This window comes from Syngnathus acus, chromosome 19 (genome assembly GCF_901709675.1).
Source record: "Syngnathus acus chromosome 19, fSynAcu1.2, whole genome shotgun sequence".
Lineage (NCBI taxonomy): Eukaryota > Metazoa > Chordata > Actinopteri > Syngnathiformes > Syngnathidae > Syngnathus > Syngnathus acus.
The window spans coordinates 7,304,758-7,332,634 of NC_051103.1; the positions used below are offsets into that span (position 1 = coordinate 7,304,758).

Here is a 27,877-nt window from a genome sequence, read left to right on the forward strand (position 1 = left end):
ATTAAGAAACAACAAATGATATGTACCATTTTTGCTTGGTGTTAAATAAATTGTAAAAAGTGTGACGTGTCTCCTTGTTGTAAAATTGTCCTAACGGAATGCAAAAAAAATCCCAAACAAAAGTGCACCTTCATTGCTTTGATGGCTACCTCAAAACAAGAAGTCACCGCCACCTTTTGGTTTTTTTCTTAAAGGAAAAGGGTCATATTTTACACACAAGCCTAATGGGGAGCATGTAAACACGTCAAGGTGCTATTGAACCAACTCAACTTGTTGTGATGGTGAGACGTTCGCTGTCATACTGTAATTTTGACCACTCGTATGCCCGCCGAACCCTTTTGGTGCTACTTAATTGACTCGTCAACTTGTTATCTTTGCCGTGCAATTGTTTTTTTGTAAACGCATGTCATTGTAGCTGAAAACAAAAGTGACCATTTCAATTGACATCTCTTGCCCGTTGTTGTTCTTTTTCTGTCTCATCTTCACTAAAAAAAGAAAACTAGCACAACTCCTGCCCTGTTGTTTTTATATTGTTTGTTGTTGTCTCAAGAAGAAGTCGGAAAAAAAAAACCCAACCAGGAAGCAGACCCACTTCCATGGTTGAAAAAGAGAGATTGTGTACTTATGTTGTACATGTATAATAAATCAAGATGTTTTTAATTATTTTTTGCTGGGTGCTGAAATAAAGCATGTGAAGTGGTTCTACTCACTGGCTGACTTTTCACTGTCCTGTCGAGCAACTGTTGTGAAACCCAAAATGGCTCCCGTCTTTAAAGTTAGCATCTATCGGTGCCTAGCCGCACCAACTATTCCACAGCAGTTGCACTTGTGTTTCCTAAGAGCAGCAGTGAAAACAAAGCCAATTATTTTTCTATCATTCATACTAATAGACAATTTACTGATAATAACAATGTAGGAGGAAGCCGGGGTACTCGGGCACAAGAAGTACATGGAAAGCTGGAGGTGAGATTTAAACTAAGAGTCTCAGAAATGTGAGGCAGTCCTATCCACTCCTTTCAGTTTCATCCACAGAATAAAAATTCTTTGAGGACATTTCTTCCGAAACAAAAACGCACCTTCTAGCAGTAAACAGAGCACTTTATTTCTGAAACACCCATTTCCACAAATGTCACTCAAAAGCCCTGGCATCGCAATAAATAAAAAAGGAAGGACACAAGTTTTGGACCTTACAGTGTTAACTAAATTACTCTAGCGTCCCCTGGTGGGCTTTAAGCGCAATAAGCATCCAGGGTCATTTGTAACCTAAAATTAAGAGTTGATGTAATTTATATTCATTTCCACCCATCTATCTTAACCTAACTTGGACTGTTAACGATCAAAACCTCAAAACACAACTTTTAAAAATGATATTACGATTAATATTGTAACACACTGATGATTAGAGAGAAAAACACTCACAAACGTTAAGCGCACACAAGACATTCCGTCCTCCTGGATCGACGCTCCATTGGTGCTTTTATTTCCTGCAGAGGCAAAGACAACATTTGTTGACTTGAAAGCATCAAGTAGTACGTGTGAACGGAGTCTCACCTTGGCATCGTGTCAACATTGGGGTCACTGCGAGGAGACGCAAATCAGATAGGAAATGTGCTTTAAATAAAATGTGAAAAAAAGAAGGTTCTTACTGCTGGGCCATGATGAGGGGCATACGGGGACTGTCGGAGGGCGTCGCCTGGGCTCCTGTACGGCTGTCGAACATGGGCAGCGTGGAGAGCGGCGGGGGGACGCCCCGGTGGTCCGCCATGCTCCTCAACTCGTCAGTGTTGTCCAGAATGGTGTGGTGGTGGTACAGCTGGATCCTGTGCCACAGCGTGAAAATTAGGATATTGAGTCCCTGTTTATTGCTGGGTAGGTTTTTGACTTACTGATTTGTCTTTTCGTTCCTCTTGTCTCTGTAAGAAAACATCACATGTTGTAGTTCGTGTGTTCACAAAGTAGGTTAAATGTTGCGCGGTTGAAAACGTACACGCCTTCGCGACGTCCACACATGATGTAGGTGAGCAGCAGACACAGGACGAGGGCCACCACCAGCGGCACAATAATAGTCACGAGGTAGTCGGGCAAAAAGTCCCGGTCCTCGGGGGACTTGGGTGGCTCGAAGTCCTCGCCGGCCTCGAGCACACCGGAGCCCAAGGTAGGGGCTGGCGGGCTCGGAGCCATCTGGGTCAGATCAAACTGAAGGGGTGCAAAAGGGGTATTGCATGTGGGCTGTTGCGTTCCCCCTGACACTTGCCACTCCACATGTACTTAAAGCAGGGGTCTCACCAGCTCAGTGCTGCACCAGCTGATACAGTTGCTGGGGATGCTGCAGAAGTTGCACTCCCCAGGAACCTTGACCTTGGCGCCCGTCGCACACTGCCGCTGATACTCTGGCGCCTGTACCTGGAGGAGGCAGCCCGAAAACTTCTGCTCCGATCCCACCTTCACGTACACGCTGGCACAAAAGTGAGGAGAGAAAAATAAGTCAACTGACTGGTGGATGGAAAATAATAATGCCGTGTTACCCTTCAAAATGTCCTGCCAGCGGGAGGGGCACGCGACCGCCACGGTCCAGCGCGTTGGAGATGTTGACAATGTCCAAGGCCTCCGTGTCCCACAGCTTCTGCAAGTCCTGCTTGATCTCATCCTGGACAGCAGGGGGCAGCACCTTCTCAATCTCTCGCAGCTTGATGAAGAACTCAGCCTGATAGGATGGGCTCTTGGCTAAGTGAGAGTGGGGATGGGATTAACATGAGGTCGGTGAAAGTACAGTGAACCTCGAATCCATCCTTTTTGTACCTGCAATCACGTTAAGGACAAGAATTTGCCGAGTGGTTTCGTAGCTTCGCTTGTTGACAGCGTAAATCTGCCAGAAACAAAATGACAATATTGTTTTGCAAAGAACCAGTTTGTTAGTTGAGGCAACCATTATTTGGTTAACACATGATGCTGAAATAAAGTCAATCATAAACGCTTTGTTGACATTTCTGGAAAGGCTGAAAAAGCTTCTAGAAATGACACAGCTTGCAATTTTCTCTCCTAGAATTCCTAACAAGAGTCCAGATACCTCAATGACGCTTTTCCCGGTCGACATCGGGGTCCCGTACAGAAAGCCGTTGTCGAAAGGATGCCTCTGGGTGAAGCGCAGCCACTCGGGAAGATCTGGGAAGTACTGCAGGTTGCACTTGAACACCATCGGGTCATCGTACAGGCGCCCCACTATACATGATGAAAAAAACAACAACTTGTCAACACTCACTAGGACATATTGGGGGGGGGACAAGGCACTGGCTCTTACGGTAGAGCTGGGACAGTGACTCAAAGTCGCTCTGGAACGTTTCTCTCATCAACTCGTAGGAGAAAAACTTCCCTGCTGGGAGGTTGAATTTGATCTCGGCGTGAGCTGCACTCACAACTGTGTGGATGATTAAACACAGTAGAAATCACAACATGAGTGTCAAAACCAAGGTAGCAAACTGTACGTTTTTTTTTTAATATATAAAAGACAAAAACTTGCCTGTTAGAAGGAGAAACCAGCTCCTGCACACTGCCATCTTGTTTTGGCCCGTGATTGACAGCTACAAGTGCACAGTAAGAAAGACTGGCCGGGGTTATTTTGGTCACTCCCGCCTCCAAAGACATCCAAAGAGGCGGTACCCTTCAGGCTGGTGATTAAAATAAATGGATAGCACACAATTGAATTGTATTGCAATTACAATAACATGCATTTACTCAATAATGGGCCGTCAGGAGGTCATTTGTAAGGACTTTGGAGACAGAGGGCCATGGCATACAAGGGTCATGGTCCCGTTGCGGGTAAATTCTATTGGAACCCGCCGGCGCTAGGACCCAGCGGATTCTTCTCCTCCATGCAGCGGCGGCTCTCGGCTCGCGGAGGAGGGAGGACCAGGCAGAAATCTGCTGCTCGCCGCAAGAGGAGATCAAAATGATGCTGCCTTTAAAAAGGGATTAAAACGTAAGCAATCTGTCGTCAACCGCGCTAAAGCCGCCGAGTCCCGTCGCTGCTCTACATGTCACGTTCAACTGTCATTTGAACGATCGCGACAATCGTGCAAGTATCACCGTTGCAATTCCGCGCAAGCTAATGACAGATGCATCGTGCCCACTTTCTCCACAGCAGTGCATGAGATCTGCAGCGCGGCGCGGTGCGGTGCGGTGCATGCAGGCCTTGAATGCAATCTGTTGTTTTCGTCTCGATCCCCCTGCCCCGCTAGCCTGAGCGCATCAGCCGCTCGCCGGTGGATAATACAGCTTTGCAAGCGGGAGTGAAAGAGGGAGGGAGGGACGGAGGGAAGGAAGGCATGCCGTCGCAGAGCATCCGTCGCGACGCCTGAGCGAGCCACCATGATGAAGACGGAACCCACTGCCAAGAGCGCCGGCTCCACGCTCAGGAGCCCATCCCCGCACAGGAGCGCCTATGAGGCGGGGATGCAGGCCCTCAAGCCCGTCCCCGACAACGCCGCCAATGGAGACGTGCAGGGCGGCCCCCGGGGTCGCAGGTACGGCTCCAACGTGCACCGCATCAAGAACATGTTCCAGCAGCTGCAGACCACCACGGGTGAAGCCGAGACAGAGGAGGGTGCCAAGGGAAGCGACAAAGCCGTGCGGCTCTCCCTTCCTAGGGCCGGCAGCCTCAACGAGAACGTGGACCACAGCGCGCTGCTCAAGCTCGGCTCCACCGTGTCCGAACGCGTCAGCAAGTTCGACACCAAGCCCGAGAACGGCCACCAGCGGGCTTCATCGCCCAGCTACTCCAAGCTGCAAGAAACCCGCCGCATTTTTGAGCAGCAGCAGCAGGAGAAGCTGCAGCAGGAGAAGCTGCAGCAGCTGCAGCAGCTGCAGCAGCAGCAACAGGAGAAGGTGCAGCAGCAGCAACAGGAGAAGGTGCAGCAGCAGCAGCAACAGGAGAAGCTGGCCACCACCAGGGTGCTGCTCAAGCCGGATAAGGCCCCCAGCCTGCAGGAGGGCAGGCTGGACATGATGGCCCGCTTCAACGGCAGCACCGAGTCCCTGGACAGCCTGGACGCCAGCGAGGCCGTGTCCCCCACTGTCAGCCAACTCAGCGCCGTCTTCGAACGGGCAGCCGAGCTCCGGAACAACCTGAACCGCCTCTCGTCCACGCCGCCGCTCCCATCCAGGGGGGTCAGCGCCAAGGTGGGCGTGTTGAACTCGAAAATAATCACCAAGAGGGCGAGTGCCTTGGTCTCCAGCAACCATGGGGATGACCAAGACGGGCCTGCGAGGAGCCTCCGCAGGGCGGCCGAGACCATAAACGGGGGTCAAAAGGAAGAGGCGCAACAGCACAGGTCAAAGACCGTGTCTGATGCGGGCGTGGAGGCCAAGGCAGAGCAACTTGAAGAGGCCAGCATGGTGGCGCGCTTCAAGAACGGAGATGCCACTTCAACGGGCCTGGAGGCAGCAGAGGAGGGCAGCCGGACGCCGAGAGACGACGGATCGAGCCAGGAAGAGGACGAGGACGACCGCTACGAGGCCGAGTCCAGCTGCGTGGAGATCGCAGGGCTCCCCGTGGAGGAGGAACCGCCCCCATCGAGGAAAATCCGCTTCAGTATCGAGCCCATCAAGGTGAGTTCATGATGGTATTTGTTCTTCATTTCCAGAACAGTCCAAAACCATGCACATTAGGGTTACTGAAAACCCCAAATTGGATAAAGTCCATCTTTTTTTGACCTTTAAGGTCAGCATTTTGGTAACAACGCTAATGTACTGGGTGGATGCTATGATATGTGTACCTAATAATGTGGTCAGTGAGCTACTTATACGATAATTGACAGGTCAAGCTTGCTCAGAGTTGACCCCGAAATGTCTTGACGAAGGGAAACCCTCCCCCCCGTCTTCACACTGTACCCCACAGAGGCCTTTGTTATGGAGATTGATGTAGTGTGTGCGTGTCAAAGGAGCGTCGGGGTCAAGCGCCAGGGGGGGGGGGGGTTATTATGCTATTATGTGCCTCAAATGTCACGCGTCCCCGTTGCATAGTCACTTCTATGTCGCTTGCCAAACAGGAAGTAACCATTTTTAGCGCCCGCTTCCTGTCGTCAGCAGACACAAAAGGGTCTTGTTGTGGCGATGGCGGGTCTCTTAAAAAACAATAAAAAAGTATGTTTGGGGGTAGGGTTCATACGCAACTCATTCGTTGCTTTGTCATCAGTGTGCTGTTGTTGCCGTTTATAAAAATAGAAACTCTGCCAGGAACATCTCGTTGAGCTCGTTTGCTTTGGAATTTTTTTTTTTTACTCACATGTATGCAACTTCAACGTGATGGTTAAAAGGAATTGTTTTGGGTAAACGCTTGCGTAATAAGTCGAATATTAGAGCTTCTGACTTATCAAGTGATGACGTGAGCATGCAAGGGTATGTCGCAATCAAATCATCAAGAAGATTTGGAAAAAAGACATTTAAAGACAAATGAGGGTTTTTAGTCACAACCTAGTCCCAGACTGAGCTATTTTCAAAAACTGTCCATTTTTTACAAGACTTCGACTCAATTCTTTAGGCTTTTTTTTTTCTTTTCTTCAAACGTACTTGGCAAAAAAGATAAGATAAGCACACATTTTATTGGACGACAACAATGTGCCCCCTGTGACTTAATAATTAAAGTACTTTTTAAAGCTCCATGGTAAAAGAGGAGCTTGTTTTGTCTACACAAATAAGCAAAATAAATAAACAAGTGAGCGAGTTGTTTCATAAGTTGTCACCTGAACGAGTGGGCGCTCTGGCACGCACACACACACACACACACACACACATTCCACCAACACATCACTGCGGGACAGAAACAAAAGCGAGGGCCAGTGCGACCTTGCTGATTATCTCGAACAGACTATGTGAAACTCAGTCCGAGTCCTCAATCTCAAACGGCGTGTTTATCGCTCGCCTCTGCTGAGCACCCACCAACACTAACACAATCAACTGAAAGACATGACACCTCTTTAGTGGGGCTTGGCCGAATGACAACAGACGGGCGATAAAATGACTTGGGATATTTCAATTTAAAAAAAAAAAAAGAAAAGTGCTTGTTTGCCTCACACTGACCATCTTTAGTTATTCAAATACGATTAATTTGATGATCGCTTTGTTGATGATTAATCGATTAATTTTGCCACCTCTATTATCAAGTTGTCTGTGCGAAACACGCCATAAAGAAAGTGGCATGCCTCTGTCTGTCGCTGACCTTGATATTCTGCCACGACGTCCCTCTCACGAGGTCATGGCTAAGCCGCCACACGCCCGCTGCCCATCGAACTGGCCTGCCAAAGCAGATGAACCCGAGTGCCATGCAGCTGACCATTATTTTATCTGCGTGTTCTACATCTGGGCTGCGGATTAAGCCCGCCATTCTCGACTGCTTTGGCGACGACGTCTAATATGTTGACGTGATTAACGTCTCCATCTAATCGGTGTTTTTATTCATCTTCGACAAAGCGCAACGGCAAATTCACCTGGCAGAGTTTGAGAATGACGGAGCTAGCAGAGAGGAATTTATTTCTGATGCTGGGCACCTTGTTGACTAGATCCAAATATAGACGCGATTGGTGAGTCGACGAGAAAGCGAGAGCATCAATTGTTGGAGAGGGCAGCGGAGGTTGCAGAGGAAGTGACTGCAAGTTTACTCACTAGGATCATTTGAGAAAAAGAATCAGATTAAGACGCGTTATATTATTTGTCTACATGTGTTGCTCCACCGTTTGTGTCCATGGCGTGCTGCATTGTTAGTTGTCTTTCAAATAAATAGCCGAAACTGAAGCTATGCGGTTGTTTTAAACGCACCTGTTAATTCTCAAATAGGAGTGGCAATCGACATTTGAAGGAGGCACAATAGCACGGTTGCGACGAGGAACATTAGGCGAGTTTATGATGTGACTAGCGGGGGTTGGAGGCCTTCAGACCTATGATGACAGCTCTTCGTCATATAAGTGTTGGTTGTCACTTGCATGCCGTTAGCAGTCTTGAGTGACGCCCACATAGACTCAAACTGGTTAGCGTCTGCGGCTAGCTGCAATTGTAGGACATCCCATACTGAAGAGGGAAGGGAGGGAGTTTCCTGGCCATCTGTTGGCTCCTCTGACCTACTATCTGTCACAACTGGAACGGCGCCCTTCTTTGGCACACATGCGCCCTCCTCCTCCCTTGTACCGGCAGCGGCAGCCTGCCTCTAATCCCACTGTTTGTCTTCTATGCGCAACAACATGTCTGCAGGCTGAGGTGAAAGTGTGACGCTGTTAGTTAGTCAGGTGCGCGTCACCAACGTGCCAAGCCCACAATGAACACCTTCAATCAGGACGCCTCCCGCCACGGTGTCACTGAGTAGACGAGTGTTGTGGGATGTATAGAAGCATTCATTGTGTCTATGTGCGTGCGTGTAATCCACATGCTTCTAATCCCGCTAAATACAAAGGTAACCTAAATCAAAAACCTCAGTCAGTGCTTGTCTGTCAGCATCCTCCTACCCATCATGGGTTGACTTTGGCCTCAATCTTTACAAAGTACACCATGTCTATATTATGAGATAAAAACAATTATTACGTTTTTTTATTTTAAAACTGTAGCCGCTTTTAATTTTTTTTAATCCAATTTTTACACAACTGGTCAACGTGTTCATTACATTATATTCTATTTGTATTTATCAAGGCAAAATAATGTTTTTCTTGGGGTTTTGGCAGATTTAAAATGAAGAAGCCTTTGCTCCTTGTTGAGTGTTCAGCAACGCATGCAAATACAATCATACTGTAAATCTCCGAGAGGAGAAGGCCAAGGGCGGGGCGGGGGGGGGGCTGGTGCCAATTCTGATGAGCTTGCAGCGTTGCTATGGAGACGAAGAAAAGCCGTGTAACGCAGATGGACGCATTTTAACAAAGATCGAAAGAGAGATGCGCAAACGACGTGAACACAAAAGTGTGAAAATGTCTCCGGAGTGAGAAGAAAATGTTGAGGACAAATTGAGAGCGCTTGTGACGAGTCGAGCATGCGAGGTGCTGCATGCGTAATCGCCTCGTGTGTGTGTGTGTGTGTGTGTGTGTGTGTGTGTGTGTGTGTGTGTGTGTGTGTGTGCAGCTGCGGGAGGCCTCCATTATTATGCTGGAGGTGTTTATGTGAACAGTCAAACTGTTTAAAAAGAAGCAGAATGAATGCGGAGTGTTAAAATACGCCCGTGTAGCTTTAAAACAGCTCTCGACCTCATCTGAACGAAATATTCCTTTTCAAAATGACAAGAGTGGGAAGTATTTGAGCTTTGGTTTAAAAATAAATAAAACACTACCGCTACGTCGTACTGACAGGTCAACTTTAAGCAATGTCTTTCGTTGACCCTAAAGTGCAGCGTGTTTGTGTCGTGCAGGTGTTTGCCACCTACCCCAATGAGGATTACGACAGGCGCAACGAAGACGTGGACCCCATGGCGGCGTCCGCCGAGTATGAGCTGGAGAAGCGGGTGGAGCGGCTGGACCTGTTCCCCGTGGAGCTGGAGAAAGGTGAGACGTGTTACTAATCATCTGACCACCTCGTGAACGGCAAAAATTTACCTCCACCCTTCCTCAGGGAGCCTGACCCCCAAGATCTCTTACACATGAAGTATTCAAATATTTATTTATAAGAGACTATATTTAGAAGTGTGTACATGGCTCATCATTCTTGCTATAAGTGATTTAAAAGATTTTACTTGAGCTCCCTTCTTGCATGCTAAAATGTTTTTTCATGCTAAAAAGTAAAAAAAAACAAAAGTGTGAGGACAAAAATGAAAAAATATTTCTGTCATGTACTATAAATACTTTATTTAAAAAAATTCATTTTTCTTCTCTAAATATTACATCGCCTTTATTGAGAAGAGAAAAAAAAAAAGGCATAATATTTTTGGGCCTATTTTTTAAAAAATAAAGCGGCAGCATACCTTTAAATGAAGCCAGCTTGTCTTGACTTCCAGATGAGGACGGCCTGGGCATCAGCATCATCGGCATGGGCGCGGGGGCCGACATGGGCCTGGAGAAGCTCGGCATCTTCGTCAAAACAGTTACCGAAGGGGGCGCGGCGCATCGCGACGGCAGGTGTGTTCCCAATGTCACCTCCACAAACATCAACAACTTCATTTTAGAATGTGTGCTGCTGTGTACAAAAACATGGACACCTACAGAAAGTGCTTGTCGATGGTGCTCCGTGCAGGATCCAAGTGAACGATTTGATCGTGGAGGTGGATGGGACCAGTTTGGTGGGAGTCACCCAGAATTTTGCCGCCTCTGTGCTGAGGAACACCATGGGAACCGTCAAGTAAGATGACAAGTACAAATCAACAATAATTTGAATAGAACATTATTTAACAGGACACGTTTTTTGTTTTTTTTTGCACTTAAGCATCATTCCAGGACCTTAAATGCATTATATTAGTGGCTAGGCGTCATCCTTAATGGAGTGCAGCCGTTCTTGCTGTTGGGGCCTTTGTGTGACTTGGGATGATCAAAGGCTGTCAGACAGCGCATGCATTATGGATTATCATTAAAGAAAAAAACACCCTCAGGCTGACAAAAAAAAAAACAGGCGCATTAAATTACCCGAAAATTGAAAGGCTTCACAATTCATGCCGCCTTCACTCTTCTCTTTAATTAAGACATTTTGTTTGCTTTGTAGTCACAGTAATGAACTGAGGCAAACAGGGAAATGGATGAGTCATTGAAATGTGTTATTTCTCAAAAACGAGTGCTCTCTCTGGAAATCTTTTGTCTATCTATTATTACTGTTGCCTTATTGATAAATGCGCCGCTCAGGTTCTTCATCGGACGCGAGAAGCCGGGAGAGCAGAGTGAGGTGGCGCAGCTCATCCAGCAGACGCTGGAACAGGAACGCTGGCAGCGCGAGATGCTGGAACAGCGCTACAACCAGTATATGGAAGAGCATGAGGTCTGTCTATTTTTTTGTGGGGGGAGGCAGGGGCATAAAAGTGCGCGGCTCGTTATTGTGGAATGTGCGGCGGGGCGGCGGTCGTGCTGCCGGGGAAACGCTGAGTAATCTATTTTGCTCCCCCCCCTTGCCTTCCCTCCCCCCACTGACTCGGAATTCTGCCTGCTTTCTCAGCCGAGTTGCCTCATCAATATTTAGCTGGGATTACTTCCACTTTGGGAACAGATGCGTTTGTGCGTATTTTTACACACACGCGGCAGTCAAAACATCAGTCACGCCTGCACAACCAAATCAAAGCCATCCAGCACATCAAGAAATCGGATCTTGCGTTTATTATCGCGGTCGTCAGACATCTGGCTCTGCCAAACAAAGCAACGGAAACATTAGAAAGGTCCTGCTGTGTGTGACCTACAAGCTCCTTTGTCATTGCCACGGTAACGTGACGACTGCAAAATGGCTCCCGGGACGAGCCTCGCAGCTCCCGACCGGTCCTTTCGTTGCTACACGTGCGCGGAAACGACCTTTTCCATTGGCGGCAAAAACAGGAAGTGACTCTTTCATCAAGAGATGGTGGTTCTTGAAAAGCATCAAGAAAGGATGGCAGAGAGTGAGGCGATTTTGCCCTATCTACTGGCTGTTTACAGTACTGCACCTGTTTTTTTCTCCATTCCCGTTTTAACCCCTTAAAAGCAGTCATTTCCAACCACTATGCAGACATTTAATTATTTCCATTTAATTATTTCCCAAAATATAATTTACTTGCAACAAATCACTTCATGTGTTTTTAAAAAAATCTATATATAATTGACCCCTATTATAAAAGCATTAAAAAAAAAAAAAAAACTTTTCAAAGTGTACATTTTTATTCTCACCGCTTTTGGTCCCTGCAGGAAGGCGAGTACGGCACCGATGAGGATGAGGACGAAGACGTCAGTCCGCAGTACACGGGCGCCATCGAAGTGTTCGACTTGGCGGAGAACGAGGACCTGTCGCCGCTGGAGACGGACCCGGAGAAACTGGCCCATAAGTACAAAGAGGTGCGCATGACAATGTGCTACTGTGCACAATAGAACATTAATTGCTTGGAGTATTTCTGTCCAAAACACACTCGGTTTCACAGTCACGACCACATGCATAATTCTGATAATATGTTCCTTACCTTGTGTCCTCCCATTCAGCTCCAAATTAAGCACGCTGTGACTCAGGCAGAAATCCAGCAGCTGAAGAGGAAGGTACGCCGGATTCACCTGCAGGAACATCTCCGTTCCTCTCCAGCGCTTCTCGTAAGGAACGATTTCTTTATTCCCGCAGCTCCACCACGCCGAGCAGGACAAGCAGCGCTGGCGCATGGACAAGGCGCAGCTGGAGCAGACCCTGCAGGAGAACAAGGAGCGCATGGAAAAGCTGGAGGGCTACTGGATGGAGGCGCAGAGTCTGTGCCAGGCGGTGGACGAGCACCTGAAGGAGACGCAGGCGCAGTACCAGGCGCTGGAGCGCAAGTACAGCAAGGCCAAGCGGCTCATCAAGGAATACCAGCAGAAGTAAGACCGACGTCCTACGCTCTCTTTACCCTTCTTTGGAAATGCCGATTGATCGTCTGCCCTTCTGCAGGGAAATTGAGTACCTGAAGAAGGAGACACAGAGATGTGCACAAGCAGGAGCCGAGGCCTCACTCCTCAAGGAGGAGTCGGGTCAGCTGCAGGAACAGGTCGGTCAGCGAGATCACATAAAGAGAAAAAGCATTACATGTGTGGGTCAGACGGCTCAAAATAAATGCAGGCTATAAAATAAGAGGTCACTTAAAATAGGCATTGGCTGGTAATTACAAATAACTGCTAAAGTCTCTAACCTGTAGCGCCCTCTAGTGGTTTGGAAAGGGAATTCTAAAGCCAAACAGATGACCGTGATACATTTTGGTGCAAATCTGGACTAAAGTGCAGCTGTATGTGTCATAATCAAATTTATAATTTGGAGATTTACAAAATAGAAAAACAAGATGACTAGAAAGAAAAAATACACCTCTTCTTCTGGGCTCCGTTGCAGGTGGCTGACTTGGAGTGCCGTGTGGAGGAGCTCAAATCGGAACCTTTATAAGAAGCCTTTTGGAGGTAGACAAAAAAAAAAAGGAGAGCACAACAAGGAGCAGCAGGGTATCTTTTGTCTACTCTCCATGTCGAACCCTTTTTCTTTTACACCTGGAGAGTATTTAATCCCGGAATCTGGTTTCCGCCCCCCCCCAATTGCCAAACAAAAACAATGTCCTGTCTTTCTAGTTTGGTGACTTTTTCCAGCGTGTACAGATGTGACTACTGTATAGGTGTGGTTTAACAAGAGTTTTTAATATGTGTCATAATATTTAACACATCATGTAAACTCAAATTAGACGGACGAGTGTTGTAAATTTGATGTGAGATTGACAACTGGGATCAAAACAGGACTGATTGTAATTGTGGCGACCACCTGCTGCCTAACAGTGTTTTGTGTATTTTATTTATTTTCTTTTTTACACACTTAAGACTCGTAAATATGAATCCAGGCCTCCGTTTATTCATGACTACTAACTGGAGCAGCAAGTACCAGCAGAGGACATTTTAAGGTCTGGAACCAGCAGCTGCAGCATGAGGAGGAATAGGGAAGAAAAAAAAAAAAGGGGGAAAAAAACAACAAACAAACCCACTGCCTGAATTGAACGCTACCAACATCTTTGTAGAGCTCAGCTTTTAACTGCGTATTTATAACACAAATATGTGAGCAAAAATTGTGTTTATGTTAAAAAAACAAAAAAAAACAAAGTAATATATCTGGATAACGAAAAAGTGACGAAAAACAGGCACGGTTGTATTTTTCCTAATAATAATAATAATAATAAGGCTTGTACAGTGCACATTCTTGGCATTGTGTGTTTTGTGGATTAAACGGTCAACAATGGTGGACAAAGTGCTTGTTTTTATTTCAACTAACAAAAACAAAAACATGCATGCACTAGGGATAGCCCTTGGCTGGTTAAAGATGCAACATATGAAATATTTGTATATTGTTGACAGTGGCAATGGAAATGATTCAATCTTCAAACACCATTTTTTTTTCTTTAAACGCAAACAGGTGCAACAGCACGTATAGAATAGAATAAAGCTACCTGATGGTGCAGGTCGACTTGGATGTCGTTCAAGTAGCGGACGTCACATGCTTCTCTTGACCGGCACATCACTTGATGGACCTTTTTTTTTCCCTTTTACAACAGATGTATATGTATTATATATTGTATTGTGTTAGCATAACGATGAAATGCTGTCCAATTAGATGGCAGAAAGTAAATAAGTGCATCCACTTTTTGTGACAAATTATTTGCAGTCAGGAACTTTTGGAGCAAATAAGTGAATGTGGACAACTTTACCGCAGCACACCGGATGATCTCTCACCGCACGCTTCACACTGGCTGGAGACAGAATGGAGCTCAGCGCCGGTGGCCAACATGCTGCTCATTCCTAAAATGCACTAATTTGTAACAAAGATCAAAAAGCAGATTCAAAGCAAGGCTGGCTGAAGGAGGTGAATGAAATGTTTCAGGTGTGCATCTTGCGGTGGTGCCTACGCAAATGATAGTTCCTAGAGAAGCTCTTGCTGCACACGGTGCAGGTAAACATGCGCTGGCCCATGTGCAGCATGCGGTGCGCCTTGAGGCTCTGCGGCCGGCTGAAGCTCTTGCAGCACTGTTCGCACTTGTGGGGCCGCACGCCCGTGTGCTTACGCTCGTGCCGCTTCAGGTCGCCCGACTGGCGGAAGCTCTCGCCGCAGTGCGTGCACAGGTAGGGCTTCTCGCCCGTGTGTGTGCGCAAGTGCACAGTGAGCTGGCTGGAGTTGGCGAAGGCCTTGGCGCAGTGCGGGCAGCCGTGCGGCTTCTCGCCCGTGTGCGTGAGCCGGTGCTGCTTTAGGGTGTAGCGGTTGCCGAAGCCCTTGCCGCAGTCGGCGCAGAAGTAGAGCACCTTTACCTGTTGGAAGCACGAGTGGCTTTTAAAGGCTTTGGCGTTGGAGTAGTCTTTTTTGCAGCGCGAGCACATAAACACTTTGACGTCCTGCTCCTCCTCCGGCTGATACGCGGAGCTGTCGGCCCGGTACTCCGCCGGGTGGTGCCTGCGGACGTGCTTGGCGAGGAAGCTCTTGGCAGTGAAGGAGAACTGGCAATGGGCGCAGGAGAAGAGCTCGGTGGTGCAGTGGTACTTCCTGCAGTTGTCGGCTCGCCGGTGCTGCTCCAGGCCCGCGGACTCGACAAAAACCTTGCTGCAGTGCTCGCAGCGGCGTTGTGGCACGCTGCGGTGGACGGTCCGTTCGTGGCGCCGCAGGAAGACCGAGCGGCCGAACGTCGAGCCGCAGATGGCGCACGTGTGGCGTTGCTGCTCGCACGCGTGCGCCCGCAGCTCGTCTGGGTCGGCGTAGCTTTCATGACAGTGGTTGCAACGGAAAAACTTGCGTTTGGAGAGCTCCTCGCCATCGAGCTGGGTGATGAGGGATATTTTGGATTTGGAGGCGTGTCGCCGGGGCCTCTCACAGGGAAGCCTCGGGACAGCGTCCGGGGGTTTTGAGCTGGAATCGGGATTGTCCCGCTGCCCAACCTCCTCCGAGTGACTGGCGCCGATGTGCAGTTGGAGGAGGGCCACGGTGGAGAAGTCGAGAGAACACTGGCCACAGCTAAACGGCATCTCGGCGGGTGGCCCGGACAAACGGCGAACTCTGGGGCGGCCCGTGCGTCGCGTGCGGTGGCGCTGCAGGTGGCGGGTGAGGTCGCTGCACTGGCCGAAGCAGCGCTTGCAGAGGGTGCACACAAATGGACGAATCTTGTCGTGCACCAGCGCCTTGTGCTTTTTGAGGAACGCTTTGACACGGAAGGTTTTACCGCACTCAGCGCAAACGTGGGGCTGCTTGCCCACTTCTTGCTCTCCAGCTTCACTTGACATTTTGTCCTTCTCATCACTCGGTTGCTCGCTCGTCGTCGTCGTAACTTCCGACGTGTTGGAAGCTTCTTCTTGGGCGTCGCCGACCTGCTGGCCATTTTCTGCTAAATGTGTCGCACCGGGCTTCCTGTGAACAACCTGGTGTCGGAGCAAACCTGACGCCTGGCTGAAGCTACGCCGGCACAGCGTGCAGCAGTAAGGGCGCCTGTTCCGGTGCACGCACAGTTCGTGCCTCTTCAAGTGAGACGCTTGCTTGAAAGTCTTACCGCAGTCGGAGCAGGCCATCGTCATGACTGCGTCTGGAAGTGGCGTCAGAGCAGGGGCAGAGATCCCGGCGTCTGCGCCGGGATCGTCTGGCTCGGTTTCATCAGGTTGCGATTTCTGCCGTTGATGAGAGTGGAAGCAGTCGGCGTGGTGCTGGAGGAAGGCCTCGGTGGTGAAGCTCAGCTGACAGTGGCCGCACACAAAAACCTGTGACGCTTCAGGTGGGACGCTATCTGCTGAAATAAAATTGACAAGGATAGGCATTTTGAAGACATTGATTAACTCTTGAGCCAGATGTGATTTCTTTATTTCAAATTCCAAAGTACCTGCAGTCTGGAGCTTGGTCACCCAAAATTGCATCCAAGCGTCGCTAAAGCGTGCAAGCAGCTTGTCGCTGGGCCACACCAGCAACTCTTCTCCAGCGTTGACGCCGCGGCAGCAGTGGTACAGGATGCTGCCTTTATACTGCACTGCCAGCAGATTGCTCTCATCCCTGTTGCGAGCACGCTTGACATACCTGCAACAGAGCGAAAACAGTCTAACGGGCACACAACATCATTGTGTTGAGTTTTATCATAGAAAAAAATATTACAAGTTTAAGATGAAGAAGAAAAATAATCCGATTTTAACAAGTGAAATTAAAAAGAAAAACATTCTCTAAAATGCTTTTGCTTACTATATTACAACTTTTTACATATTAAAGCTATTCATACTCGTTTTAAGTGTGATAAGAAAACACTACAGATACCTCATCCAGTTTGAAAACGTTTCCGTGGAGGCATCAATGTACTCGTAAGCATCTTGCCCTTTGTAAATCTACAAAATGAAAAAGAATAGATATTCTTTACAATGCTTAGAAGCTACAATGTAAAGACGCTACCTACCTCCCAGGAATAGTCACTTTTGATGGCGTTCTCCATGCTCGTCTCTTCGCCCTCAAACGGTCCAAAATGCATCCCAGGAGCAAGCGCCAGCCCGTGGTTGATGACCCCAACACCTGCGCCGGGAATACTGGAGCGGCCCACCGTCAAGCCGTAGGGCAATGTCAAGAGGGCCCTCTCGGGGACCCCCATGCTTGTGGGAAAATCAAGGATAAAAGATGGGCCGCTGGTCTTGAAGGGGTCGCTCTGGTCTTGGTAGAGCGCAAGGCACTCCTCGCAGCCTGGAGTACAGTTACAAAATGTTTATCTTTAGACAGCCATTAGAAGTATTGATTTGATCTTCCTTACAAAAGCCTTCTTCAGCCTCTCCATTACCGACAAGCAACTTCTGGATTGGTGGAATCCCTGAAAGGTGAAATGGAGACAATGTAGTCAATTGAAAAGCTGCAATACATGTAACAATAAAACTCAAAGATTAGATGTTGTGTCTCATTATTTCATTTTATTTGATACATTCTGGTTCCTCCTCACAATTTAGCTGCCAAGTCACTCAACCAAACAAGCGGTACATGTTCGCGGGCATTTACCTGCTTGAGGAGAATGGGAAAAAAAGCCAAACTACGGCAATGTTTTCAATTTATGAGGGATACGGAAACATGAAATACACAAATATATATATTTCGTCATTTGTGGGGAAAAATAAGTTTACCAGCTGCGTCGACGCTGTCGGTGGGCAAGCAGCCTTCTATGATAACAACTTGCCCGGTGGACTCGACCCATTCCACGGTGCTGGTCGTGCACGACATGGGGACCGCACACTCCATATAAAACACACATTTTCTTTTTAATTAGTATTTTTGGGCGTTTACGGAGAGGGACATGACGGCGCCCTACTTAGCTTACCTTTAAGGCTTAGCTAGCATGATGTTAGCGAAGTACTCGCAAATAAGTCTCCTCAAACGAACCAGACACGAAGCGAGTCTTGACTTCGTGTTTGAGTCATGTCGCCATTGGAGTAATCGTGGTTTTTAAAGTCGTTTTATACTGTTTCTACATTGAAATAAGTTTGTTTGTCGAGCTCAAGCTGTGTCGCTAATTAACGCCGGAACAGTTGAACTCTTACCCGGGAACTGTCGATTGTACATTTTCGGAATAAAAGCTTTCCTAGCTGGTCGAATTTCTGAAGATTTTCAGAATAAAAGCTTGTACAATTTGTGTAGTAAACAGCAATTACAGTATATCATGAAAAAGAAACATGAAAAACACGCAGCACAAACAGAATTCATTGTCATTAGGCATTTTATTTCATGTAAAAGACAATTCTTACCAAAAAACAAAAATAAATCACAAAATCATCCATGTGAAAAGGTCTGCGGTACCTGAAAACATCAACTGCAACCAATAGGATGATCCATACATTATACTTTATTTACAATCAAAGCTTAAATCACAACACAAAATCATAAGAAAAAGAAACAACCTTTGTCAAAAACACATAAGTCCAATTTAATTGTGTACTTCAGGTTGTATATGCACGTTATAATTTTAATACTTGTATCCAAAATAGAGGTTTTACACGACAAACCTTTCAACTTAAATGATCTTTTATAGGAATTATTCCATCCATTCGTTTTTTATCATATATATGAGTATCTCTCTCACAGTCTCATGACAACATGACAATCCTAACCACCACATTTAACAACAAAATGTTACTACCACTAAGTCGTACATTTTTTTTTTTTAATGATGGTAAAAAGGATGCTGGAAGTGCTCTTAATTCAATATTTTATTTGTAAATGTTACTTTAGCTATTTACGTTCATATATGCATTTAAAACAAACATTTTAGTTCTTTTTCAAACTGTTTTTGTCATATAAAAATTTAACAAGTTACTACAAAAAATCTGTTAAATGATCTATGTATAGTATGCATATTTGTAACAAATTATAATGGAAGAAATGGTGTAAAATTTGTCCTTTAGCAGCCTACTGATTGCATATCAATCAAATGACTACATACGAGTTAAGATATTTACATTTAGTTTCTTCCAAATGTATTTTCCAGGTCATTTTATTTGCATATGCTCACATGTGTGGTGATTCACACTTGCTTTATTTTCTTCAGGAGGTAGTAGCTATTAATGATATCCAAACATCACGATGCAATATCATGATATGAACCTCACAATATGATAATCAGCAGGATATTGTAGCAATGTCAGTGATAAAAAAAAAAAAAATAGCTCACAATTCTGTATAAAACCTCTCGATATTTAAAAAAAAAAAAAAGAAACTCATGATATTGAACAAAATAAAAATCAGCAGTGACAAAGAAATAGGCTTGGTCAGTTATTTCATGTGTTGCTGAGGCAGGTGAAGAGTAATGTTATTTTTTCTTTTTTAAATCGCTAGTAGGTATACATATACAATAGTTCAATAATAGAGCCTCAAGTAGCTTAAGTCACATCAAAAACATTGCATGAGCAAACATGGATTTTGACCACGTGCAGCAAATTGCACTTTCAAAACCCAAATATTGGCAATATTTGGGCTTTGAAAGGTCAAGTAAACACACAAAACCTGCACATAAATAAGACTAGTTAAAAACCAACCATACTTACCCTTGGTAGAAGAGTCGCGGAAATAATGGCCCAAAAGCAAATCAATGTGAACTAAAGGATGGCTGTGGTTTATAAATATTACAGTCTGACGTAAGTAAGTTTTAGAGAACATGTTTTTTTAACCTTGATTTGATTGCAGCTTAATAGCAGTTGAAGGAGCAGATTGTGGTTTGTTTGTACAACATATTTACTTTGCAGTTTGTGGATTCCATTCTCAGAGAATTTCATTTTGTGTCAGCGAAAATGTGTTAAGCCTTTTGCATTTTCTGATGTGTTGATTTGGTTGATGATTGTTCAGTACAGACGATTTAGGTTCATGATTTTAATTTGTGTGTGGTTAGATTTTGTTGATGTTTCTTTCTATAAGTTATTGGCTAACATTGTGAATTACATTGGTATTGTGTAATTATTTTTGTTCATGATGTCATGAGTTGCTGCCAGCTAATAAATACTATGATTTTTTTTTATTATTGATTCATTTACAGGATGAGAGCAAATGTTTGAGGAAATATCAAATATAGAAGAGAAAAGTTGGAGATTGTGCAAGGATAGTACAACACATCAGTTTATGTGAACAATATAAAAGTGGCACATTAAAGAGGTCAATATTTGTTGGAACAATAAAATATAGTAGTTTGGGAATGGATCAGAACTGCTGTTAAATGTTATATATATATCTATATATATCAATATGGGATGATTTATTTACAGGATGAACATTGACAACAATTGAATAGTCAGTTGAACAAATTTAGGATGACTAAGGGGTCATGTGTATTAATTGGAAAATAATGAATAGTTGGTGTGATGGAGATAGGTCACAACAAGAAAAGAATAAATACACATCCAAAGAAATTAAAAGAAAGAAGAGAAAGTTGTTAAATACATGAGATCTAGGAATTCATCAGCATGACTAGACATTTTCTATAAAGAGGTTAAGATTTGGTTATGAATTAGCTTTCTTTTTGTATAAATTAAATAATTAGACCTGAATGTTGTGACAGTGTGATTGATATCTCTATAATGAAAATGTAAAGTAACAGAGAAAATTTAAATTATAAACAAGAAGAAACTAGAGAAAAAGACGGCTCTAGAAGAAAGTAGGAGGGTAATTGAGAAATATTTTCAAAGCACATATACATTGTTGCTAGCCAGCAATAACTAAATTAGCATTTGCATCTAACTTCGTAGCAGTTTAGCTCAGCAACTGGAATACAAGGCTTTATGGAAACCTGAATGGTGATTATCCTTGGGTTTAATCTGAATTGGACATTTGCAAAAAGCAAATTTTACTGGGGGCGGGGAATAATGAGCCACATTTACCTCCATTTTCTGACATGTTACAAACAGTAAATCAACTCAGATTAATCTATTATTTAAGAAAAAAATGGCAGTTGTAGCTCTAAAATTGACAATTTTACAACAAAGCCACATTATCGGTATTGGTTAATCACTCATGGATGATCTGTGTCGGTATAAGCAGTGTAAAACCCTGATGGGAGCATCCCTAGTTCTGAGCAAGTTTTTGCCGTACTTTCAATGACTATAGTGTCATTAAAATCTTGAATACAGATACTTTTCACTTTGAACGTTTTCCACCAAACAATCACTATAATCATTTTAATTTACATTCAAGGTTTCACCACAAATCCACAAAAGCAAGTGTAAAAAAAAAAAAAGCTACATTAAGACAAAACACAAACAATTCAAGCACTACTATTCATCAATGATCCGTTAGAGGAAAAAAAAAAAAAAGCAAAAACCAAGAAATGGGGGAGAAAAAAAATGCTTCCTCTTTGTGCCAGCTTCTATGTCAAGTGTCTTGGAATTTCTATTTTCAGTGGTTAAGTAAGGAGTAAGAAACCAAAATCAAAATGACCCACCACAAGACACAGTTATGACATTTTATGCAGGCTCGGAGCACCTTAAACTGACATGGAATGCGTAGGAAAAAAGGTTTATTCTTATTGTTCATATATTAGAAAAATAGCTTAGTTGAATGTTCAGACAGGAGAAGGGAGCTCATAACACCAGTCAACTATACACACAAGGAAATGATTGCGGAGAATACCCATATTATTTTCACGAGGTGTGGAACTGACCATGCTCTTCATTACCATTGATAAAATGTGCACTCACACTGATTCTCCGTACTTCTCGCAGTCTTCTCCCGTTTGTCCTGCTTTCCATCCCAGACCTTAGGGTTCCTGTTTAATGTAGAATGTTCCTGAGCCATTACTCTCTTGATCGGAGTTGCCTTGGGAAAAGTTGAACTCATCCGTCTCCATCATCTCCTCCTTCATTTGCATGAGTGAGTCTGCGAGACAAAGATGATTACACTTTGGCTTCAGTGTACAGAACTTTGATTTCTAAAACATTCTTTATGGCAAGAGCTGTGACAAACTCATCTTTTTACAATCGATGATTCCATCCAATACTCATGCAAACGTTTTTGTTTCAATCAATTGTTGCGGTAGACTTTTCCCCCCCCCCCCAGTCCTAGTTCGAAGGGCTTTAATATCACAAAATAATCCCTTGACATTTATCACAGTTAGCTAAGAATCCATTGAGCCTACTCGAACATATTAGATAATAAAAATGTACAGTGGAACCCTGGATCTCAACATTAATTCGTTCCAGAAGGAGCGTCGGGAAGCAAAGTCGTCGCGTTCCGAAGCAACAATACTTAAACTCACAAAAAAATACATTACAACAAAAGCTCGGCGGACATATAATGAGCTTAAAATAAATTCAACATGGCAAAATAAAACAATTTAAACACAAAACATACTTACCCTGGTAAGAGCCAAAATCCCAGAAATAATGTCCAATCAATGTGAACTGAAGGATAACCTATTTGTTGACAAATTGTGGAAGTGCACACAGGCACCCGTACCTAGCCACTAAACTACAACGCCAACTAACATCGGTTTCCCAAGAACCGAGGCAAAGATTTCACTGTAACTTCTTTTGGTAATTATCTGAATAAAGTAGGAGTCACGATAATCAACACCCAGATGACACGTTTTGCCAATATCACACAGCCCTGCCAACAATTAACATTTTGTATTCGCATGAGCAAAAGCTCAAAAGAAAGTGGCAACGCTACCAAAATTGGATAAACTGGCAATGCGACCAAAAATAGATGATTGTTTTCCTTGAAAAAAGTCGGGTGGCCAAGAACAGTGATTCACGTGGTGTTACCTGATTTATGAGTTTGGTGGAGGTGAGTTCGGAATTGGAGCTGAGCTGGCCCCTCGACATGGTAAAAGGGTGGACTCTGCTCTTCATCCCCTGAGAAGCTTCTCCTTCTGACTGCCTGACTGAAGGGTCGCCGACCAACGGGAATCTTCCTCTCTAAACATCAAGCCAAACTGTGGTCAGCTCCATACATCGAGCCACATCAAAGTCCTGGAATGGCCGAGCCAGTCTCCTAACCTTAATCCTATGAAGGAAATCTAAGGCGAGAGCTGAAACTTTGAGTTTCCAAACACCAAACTCAAAATCTCCAGAATATGGAGAGGATCGGTCGGCAGAGGAGTGGACTAAGCGATTTATGTGCCAAGAAATGTCTGACTGTTGTGCTTGGATGACAGCCCGTTTATTTTGTTTGATTTAATGACCCAATATGATTAAAAGTGAATTTGTTCTGATAAAATCTGGAACTAGTTGTGGACTGATTAAATATCCTAAATATCAAATGGAGCATAAGCTCTTAGAATCCTTTTTTTTAATTGTGATCGTTGACACTGAATGAAAATAATTGAACTCATATTACAAACAACAACTTCGACCAAACTCAACATAAGTTGAGCAAAGTAGTGTCGTCCAATATTAAAAAGTGTCGGATGAAGAAATATGACTGACTTTTCTTTTGGCCTTTATACTGCTGGGCTTTTTTCTTCTGCTTGGGTAGTGACTGAGACATTTCCCTGGTACCTGAAAGAAGAAATGTAAAAATAATTCCAATCACTGTCGTGCTGGCAAGTTGGGAGTGAAATCAAACTCTTACTCTGGGAAGCAGGGGGTTGAAGTTGATAGCCCGTCAGCTGACACCAACCCACAGGATAAAGATCAGGTGACTCGCAGTCAACCCACTGGTCATACTCATCTTCCCAGCCGTCAAAGTGGATCCTTAAGAGCCGATGTACGATTCTCGTCACTGTCGCGACACACACCAGACGTGGCTCCATCAGGTCAACAGCCTCCAGCTTCATGCCTCGTTGGAAACCGTGGTTGGGAATTTCCTATCAAGGCAGCATCGCTAGTTAAAAACAATGACCGTAGCGGTTTAATTCAATCAATTGGTTGAGTCATTATCATTTGAATGGTTTCTAATTTATAAAGCTTTTTTTTTTGGTAACTTCTAGAGCGACTGAAATGTCCTTTTATTCTTCATTTGAAACAGTAGCCTACCTTGTTGAAGAGCTTAACAGGAGCAGCTATTGAAGCAGTTTCTCTGAGGTAGTCAAACCATTTAAATGGAAGCTTAGTGTACCCTGGAAGATAGAAAGCAGAAAAACCATTTGCTCAAAGATGCTGCCAATCTTTCATCAGATCAAAGCACAACTTCGAAGCTAATACCGATTTCAAAATCCGAACGAGTCCGATAAATATGGCTCTCCAGTACCTCGAGGGGAGGTTAGTTCAATGTTGTTGATTTCACAGAAGCCAACAGGGAAGATGGAGGGCGAGGTGCCATGGTAGCAGAACCAGTCGGATCCATCAACCGCTTCAGAACCATCAATTCCAATCATAAGATAGCCATCTGCTAACACCTTCACAGCGCGTGACGTTAATATTTGACAGAAATAGCCAAAAGAGAGAATACACTTACCTTTCTAACAGTAGCTACACATATCGTTGAGAGATTGAGGGGATCGATAGCTTCCAATTTCATGCCGTCCTTGAACCAATCCGCACTTTGGTCCACATCTCTAACCTGATGAGGATCGGGTCAAATGAGACTAAGGCTAAATGAGAGCGTTATTCAGATTACCTTTTGGAAGATCTGTGGGGGAGCATCAATTTGACCTTCAATTTTCTTGGTTATATCTGCCAAGTATATTGGATCATGTTAGACGGACAACAGTGAAGGGTTCAAATGTACGATAAGTTTCATTCGGATTGGAGCCTTTTAAAACATTCAAGGTAGTGGCGGCACAAACCCACCGGATCTTTTAAAGCGATGTCCAATGCTGCGTGACCATCCAATATTATGAATTAGAGGACTGTACATGTGACACCAGAAATCATCGGATCCATCCTGGCTCTCTTCGTAGACGAGCCGGAGCCGACCTCCGATCACTTGCTCCACCAAGGCAACTCGCGTCCGGCATAGATAATTTTTATCCACCACCTCTACCCGCATCAGCTTCTTAAAAGGGAACTGCGTGTTTTCAACCACCTAGGATGAAAATGACCAAATATTCAAATGAGGCTTTACACACGTACTGGTATTGTGGTCATGAAAATATCCATCAGCAATATCGCTATTTTATTTTTTTAGTAAAGACAATATATCATTTTAGTTGATGTGTGGACATGACCTCGGCGACAATCTCACCTTGATATTAAAGTCGGGCGGCAGCGTTTTAGCTCCAGTGAGACGTTTCACGAGAAAGGCTTTCCAGTTCGAATGCTTATGTTGTATGCCTGCAAAAGACATTGCATATAAGAACGTCTCTCAAAGATACATCTCGATGGGATCGCTCTCACTTTTTGGCGGTACCAGAGGCTTTCCACTAGAAGCACACCAGCCCACAGGATGAACTTCAGGGATACAAAGGTTACACCAGAAGTCCTTACTGCTGTCAATGTCAAAACCTTCATAACGGAGAAGAGCTTTGAAGCCTACGGAGTAGAGCAGATATCGATTAGAGTGCGAGGATATCCAGACCACTTCAATGCAAGCAGCAGTTCTCGTACCTGCCAGCTTAACAATTTCTGCTATCCAGTAAACCTTAGTGGAGTGGTTGGTGTCAGAGTTGAGCACCTCAATTCTCACCCCTTGCTCAATACCTCCCCAGCATGTCCCCATGGGAGCCTGAAACAATGTTTTGGGAGAATGAGTCATACTGTTTTACGCTCTTCTGTGGATTGTTCATACTTACATGCTTGAAACAGCTGACTGGCGCTCCGGACGTGTTATTGACACATATATAGTGGCCCCAGTCAAAGTTTTCCGATGGAACCACTGGGCGGAACACGTACGAATGTGAGAAGAACAGAGCAGCTTTCGAAAGAACAACACTGTGAGCCTTGTAACTAGGGCTGCCACAAATAACTATTTTGCTGATTAGATTTATTTATTTACCAGATGACATAAAGTACGAAATAGGTTCCCTGCTTTTCAGTTAACATTTATTAGCCATGACACTGAATTACCCACAGTGCTTTTGTTTACATTACGGATGTCCTGGTCATCTAATCTTGGCAGCCCTAATAGTCAGCATCATTGTTGATCATACGTACCAGCTTTTGATTTGGCCTGGTTCTGTTGACTTGCTTGATACTGAGCATAAGCTGCCAACTTTGCCACAAGAGGTTGTTTCTGTAAGACTTTTGCCTTTTTTGTTGGAGGCTTGCCCTAGTCAAATTCAAAGCAGACAGGAGGATGTGTGTGAATGACTGCTGGAAATAAATCAATACAATTTTATAACAAACACCTACCTGGAGTCTCGCCATAATGCTGGCTTTTTTTGAATTAGAAGAATAGCTCCTGGAACAAGAAACACTGCAGAAACGCTTTGTTTTAGAGTAAAAAGCGTCTCGGACTCCAATCATTCCACACATCTCACAGGTGGCTGTGACAAAAAAAAAGTGAATAGAGTATGGTATACAGTCTAGTCAATGGGTATTTAATCAACAAATCAAATGATTAAAAAATAATAATAAAGCTGCAAGCAGCTCTATAGAGCCATCACAGCGTGGGCCACTTTTGGGTTTTCAACGAGACGAACAACCATTCGCACTCGCGAATGCTCAATCGGCCTACCGTGCATGTTTTTGGGATGTGGGAGGAAAACCCACGCAGACACGGGGAGAACATGCAAACTCCACACAGGGAGAACCTGCACCCTCTGAAGTGTGAGGCAGACGTGCTAACCAATGCACAGCCGTGCCGCCACACAAAACAATCAAATCAAATAAATTATACATTTTGTACAAACCCATTCCAGCCTTTCCATCTGGGTAAGTATAGATCTGGCCATTGTTCTTGATAATGGGAAGACTGGCAGGGAGAGAGGATACCACCTCATCCTCGCTGTCCTCTGAGCTGGAGCTGCTGGTGGACTCCTCACTACAACTGTCATAGCCATCTAACATCCCAAACGAATCCCTCCGCTTGCGTTCTGAACGTGGGGTTCGCTCAGCCTTCAATAAAAAACAAACAACAACAAAAAACATCAGTTATCATACGCAATTTCGAGTTTAAATTTAGTCACAATGTTGTGGATTATTCATTTCGTCAGTTAGACACCAATTGGTTGAGTGCAAGCCACACCGTGAACAAAATAATCAAGAAAGACATGAACTTGTTGGATTAAAATGGCAGATAAGTGAATTGAAGATGTGCAAGTACTTCCCTGAACATTGTTGACTTTAAACATTGTCGCTTCCTGCTTTTGGCAACACGTGACCCCACTGCTGGTATCGACAAAATACTACGTTGGGTCGAATAAGTCATTGTAATCTCAATGTTCACAAGAACAATACATAAATAGATAGAGAGGTAGATAGATACATAGATGCAGAATGAACACCAAAACACAATTAGCTCAACGCCAAGTAGCATTAGCATAGTTTGCTTGCGGAAACCTTTTGAAATAATTGTACTCAGCAGCAATTTCATGGAACAAAAACATCCTCACCCACGTTTCAAGATTGCGCAGTTATGTTATACAGCTCTTAAAATGCTCGACAACTTTGCAATAAGATATAGAGCAGAGCTATACTCACTAGCTCCGGTAAATAAGACAACAACAAAGGATCCTCAAAAGTATTGCTTCGTAGGCTTGCGGCCCGAAATGCTCAATGCACTTACCAAATCCCGTGCGTCTTCCATTAGCCCCTCATGTAGACCTTCTCTTGACTAGCACATCCACTCTCAAGTGACGCAAACGGTGTTTGTTAATTCGGAATTCGGAAGAGCTAAGCTTCGGGACTCACAATACTACAGTCAAAAGAGGATATCAACAAATTACGCTGGCTTGTGCGCATGCGCGTTTTTA

At 44.6% G+C, this 27,877-nt stretch overlaps 4 protein-coding genes across 8 annotated transcripts; 1 reads left to right on the forward strand and 3 right to left on the reverse strand.

Moving 5' to 3' along the window:
* Positions 1-34: 34 nt before the first annotated feature.
* sgca (sarcoglycan, alpha) lies at positions 35-9,501 on the reverse strand. Of its 3 annotated transcripts, XR_005101175.1 has the most exons (14): positions 9,392-9,501; positions 6,038-6,119; positions 3,518-3,665; positions 3,299-3,415; positions 3,068-3,219; positions 2,800-2,866; positions 2,526-2,724; positions 2,287-2,455; positions 1,988-2,196; positions 1,887-1,913; positions 1,647-1,820; positions 1,552-1,578; positions 1,420-1,484; positions 35-835 (listed from the first exon to the last, which is right to left on the reverse strand). XR_005101175.1 is itself a non-coding variant. In XM_037278936.1 (13 exons), exons 3-13 carry the CDS (start codon positions 3,552-3,554, stop codon positions 1,478-1,480), a joined length of 1,185 nt encoding a protein of 394 aa, XP_037134831.1. In that variant the 5' UTR covers positions 3,555-3,665; positions 6,038-6,119; positions 9,392-9,501; the 3' UTR covers positions 1,081-1,477. The 3 variants fall into 3 exon arrangements, 2 of the variants coding, with proteins under 2 accessions (XP_037134831.1, XP_037134833.1); XM_037278936.1 differs by lacking the exon at positions 35-835 and having other exon boundaries at positions 1,081-1,484; XM_037278938.1 differs by lacking the exons at positions 35-835; positions 6,038-6,119; positions 9,392-9,501 and adding an exon at positions 3,795-3,922 and having other exon boundaries at positions 1,081-1,484.
* On the forward strand, positions 4,303-13,575 carry LOC119138562 (neurabin-2-like). The gene is made up of 10 exons (XM_037278765.1): positions 4,303-5,604; positions 9,377-9,509; positions 9,959-10,079; positions 10,195-10,299; positions 10,794-10,926; positions 11,817-11,963; positions 12,105-12,158; positions 12,238-12,467; positions 12,538-12,634; positions 12,970-13,575. Exons 1-10 carry the CDS (start codon positions 4,366-4,368, stop codon positions 13,018-13,020), a joined length of 2,310 nt encoding a protein of 769 aa, XP_037134660.1. The 5' UTR covers positions 4,303-4,365; the 3' UTR covers positions 13,021-13,575.
* On the reverse strand, positions 13,158-18,151 carry LOC119138550 (histone-lysine N-methyltransferase PRDM9-like). 2 transcript variants are annotated; one of them, XM_037278733.1, is made up of 7 exons: positions 17,924-18,151; positions 17,730-17,838; positions 17,369-17,425; positions 17,024-17,301; positions 16,888-16,955; positions 16,466-16,656; positions 13,158-16,372 (listed from the first exon to the last, which is right to left on the reverse strand). In XM_037278733.1, the coding sequence occupies exons 2-7, from the start codon at positions 17,824-17,826 to the stop codon at positions 14,490-14,492; spliced, it is 2,574 nt and encodes an 857-aa protein (XP_037134628.1). In that variant the 5' UTR covers positions 17,827-17,838; positions 17,924-18,151; the 3' UTR covers positions 13,158-14,489. The 2 variants fall into 2 exon arrangements, with proteins under 2 accessions (XP_037134628.1, XP_037134627.1); XM_037278732.1 differs by having other exon boundaries at positions 13,158-16,375.
* Positions 18,152-20,100: 1,949 nt separating this feature from the next.
* On the reverse strand, positions 20,101-27,863 carry mbtd1 (mbt domain containing 1). 2 transcript variants are annotated; one of them, XM_037278787.1, is made up of 17 exons: positions 27,691-27,863; positions 26,816-27,020; positions 26,316-26,449; positions 26,118-26,232; positions 25,757-25,839; positions 25,572-25,689; positions 25,362-25,496; positions 25,210-25,298; positions 24,816-25,050; positions 24,643-24,698; positions 24,481-24,585; positions 24,274-24,421; positions 24,060-24,142; positions 23,656-23,890; positions 23,511-23,582; positions 22,848-23,000; positions 20,101-21,960 (listed from the first exon to the last, which is right to left on the reverse strand). In XM_037278787.1, the coding sequence occupies exons 1-17, from the start codon at positions 27,709-27,711 to the stop codon at positions 21,842-21,844; spliced, it is 2,106 nt and encodes a 701-aa protein (XP_037134682.1). In that variant the 5' UTR covers positions 27,712-27,863; the 3' UTR covers positions 20,101-21,841. The 2 variants fall into 2 exon arrangements, with proteins under 2 accessions (XP_037134682.1, XP_037134683.1); XM_037278788.1 differs by lacking the exon at positions 22,848-23,000.
* Positions 27,864-27,877: the final 14 nt, after the last annotated feature.

Coding starts and splice junctions, on each gene's coding strand:
- LOC119138562 (XM_037278765.1), top strand. CDS start 4,366: ATGATGAAGACGGAACCCACTGCCAAGAGCGCCGGCTCCACGCTCAGG. Junction 5,605..9,376: donor TCAGTATCGAGCCCATCAAG/GTGAGTTCATGA, acceptor TGTGTCGTGCAG/GTGTTTGCCACCTACCCCAA. Junction 9,510..9,958: donor CCCCGTGGAGCTGGAGAAAG/GTGAGACGTGTT, acceptor CTTGACTTCCAG/ATGAGGACGGCCTGGGCATC.
- sgca (XM_037278936.1), bottom strand. CDS start 3,554: ATGGCAGTGTGCAGGAGCTGGTTTCTCCTTCTAACAG. Junction 3,220..3,298: donor GTCACTGTCCCAGCTCTACC/GTAAGAGCCAGT, acceptor CATCATGTATAG/TGGGGCGCCTGTACGATGAC. Junction 2,867..3,067: donor CCGGGAAAAGCGTCATTGAG/GTATCTGGACTC, acceptor TGTTTCTGGCAG/ATTTACGCTGTCAACAAGCG.
- mbtd1 (XM_037278787.1), bottom strand. CDS start 27,711: ATGGAAGACGCACGGGATTTG. Junction 27,021..27,690: donor TGGAAGACGCACGGGATTTG/GTAAGTGCATTG, acceptor TTTTTATTGAAG/GCTGAGCGAACCCCACGTTC. Junction 25,840..26,117: donor CCAGGCCAAATCAAAAGCTG/GTACGTATGATC, acceptor TGTTCCGCCCAG/TGGTTCCATCGGAAAACTTT.
- LOC119138550 (XM_037278732.1), bottom strand. CDS start 17,826: ATGTCGTGCACGACCAGCACCGTGGAATGGGTCGAGTCCACCGGGCAA. Junction 17,302..17,368: donor AGAGGCTGAAGAAGGCTTTT/GTAAGGAAGATC, acceptor ACTGTACTCCAG/GCTGCGAGGAGTGCCTTGCG. Junction 16,956..17,023: donor AAAGTGACTATTCCTGGGAG/GTAGGTAGCGTC, acceptor TTCATTTTGTAG/ATTTACAAAGGGCAAGATGC.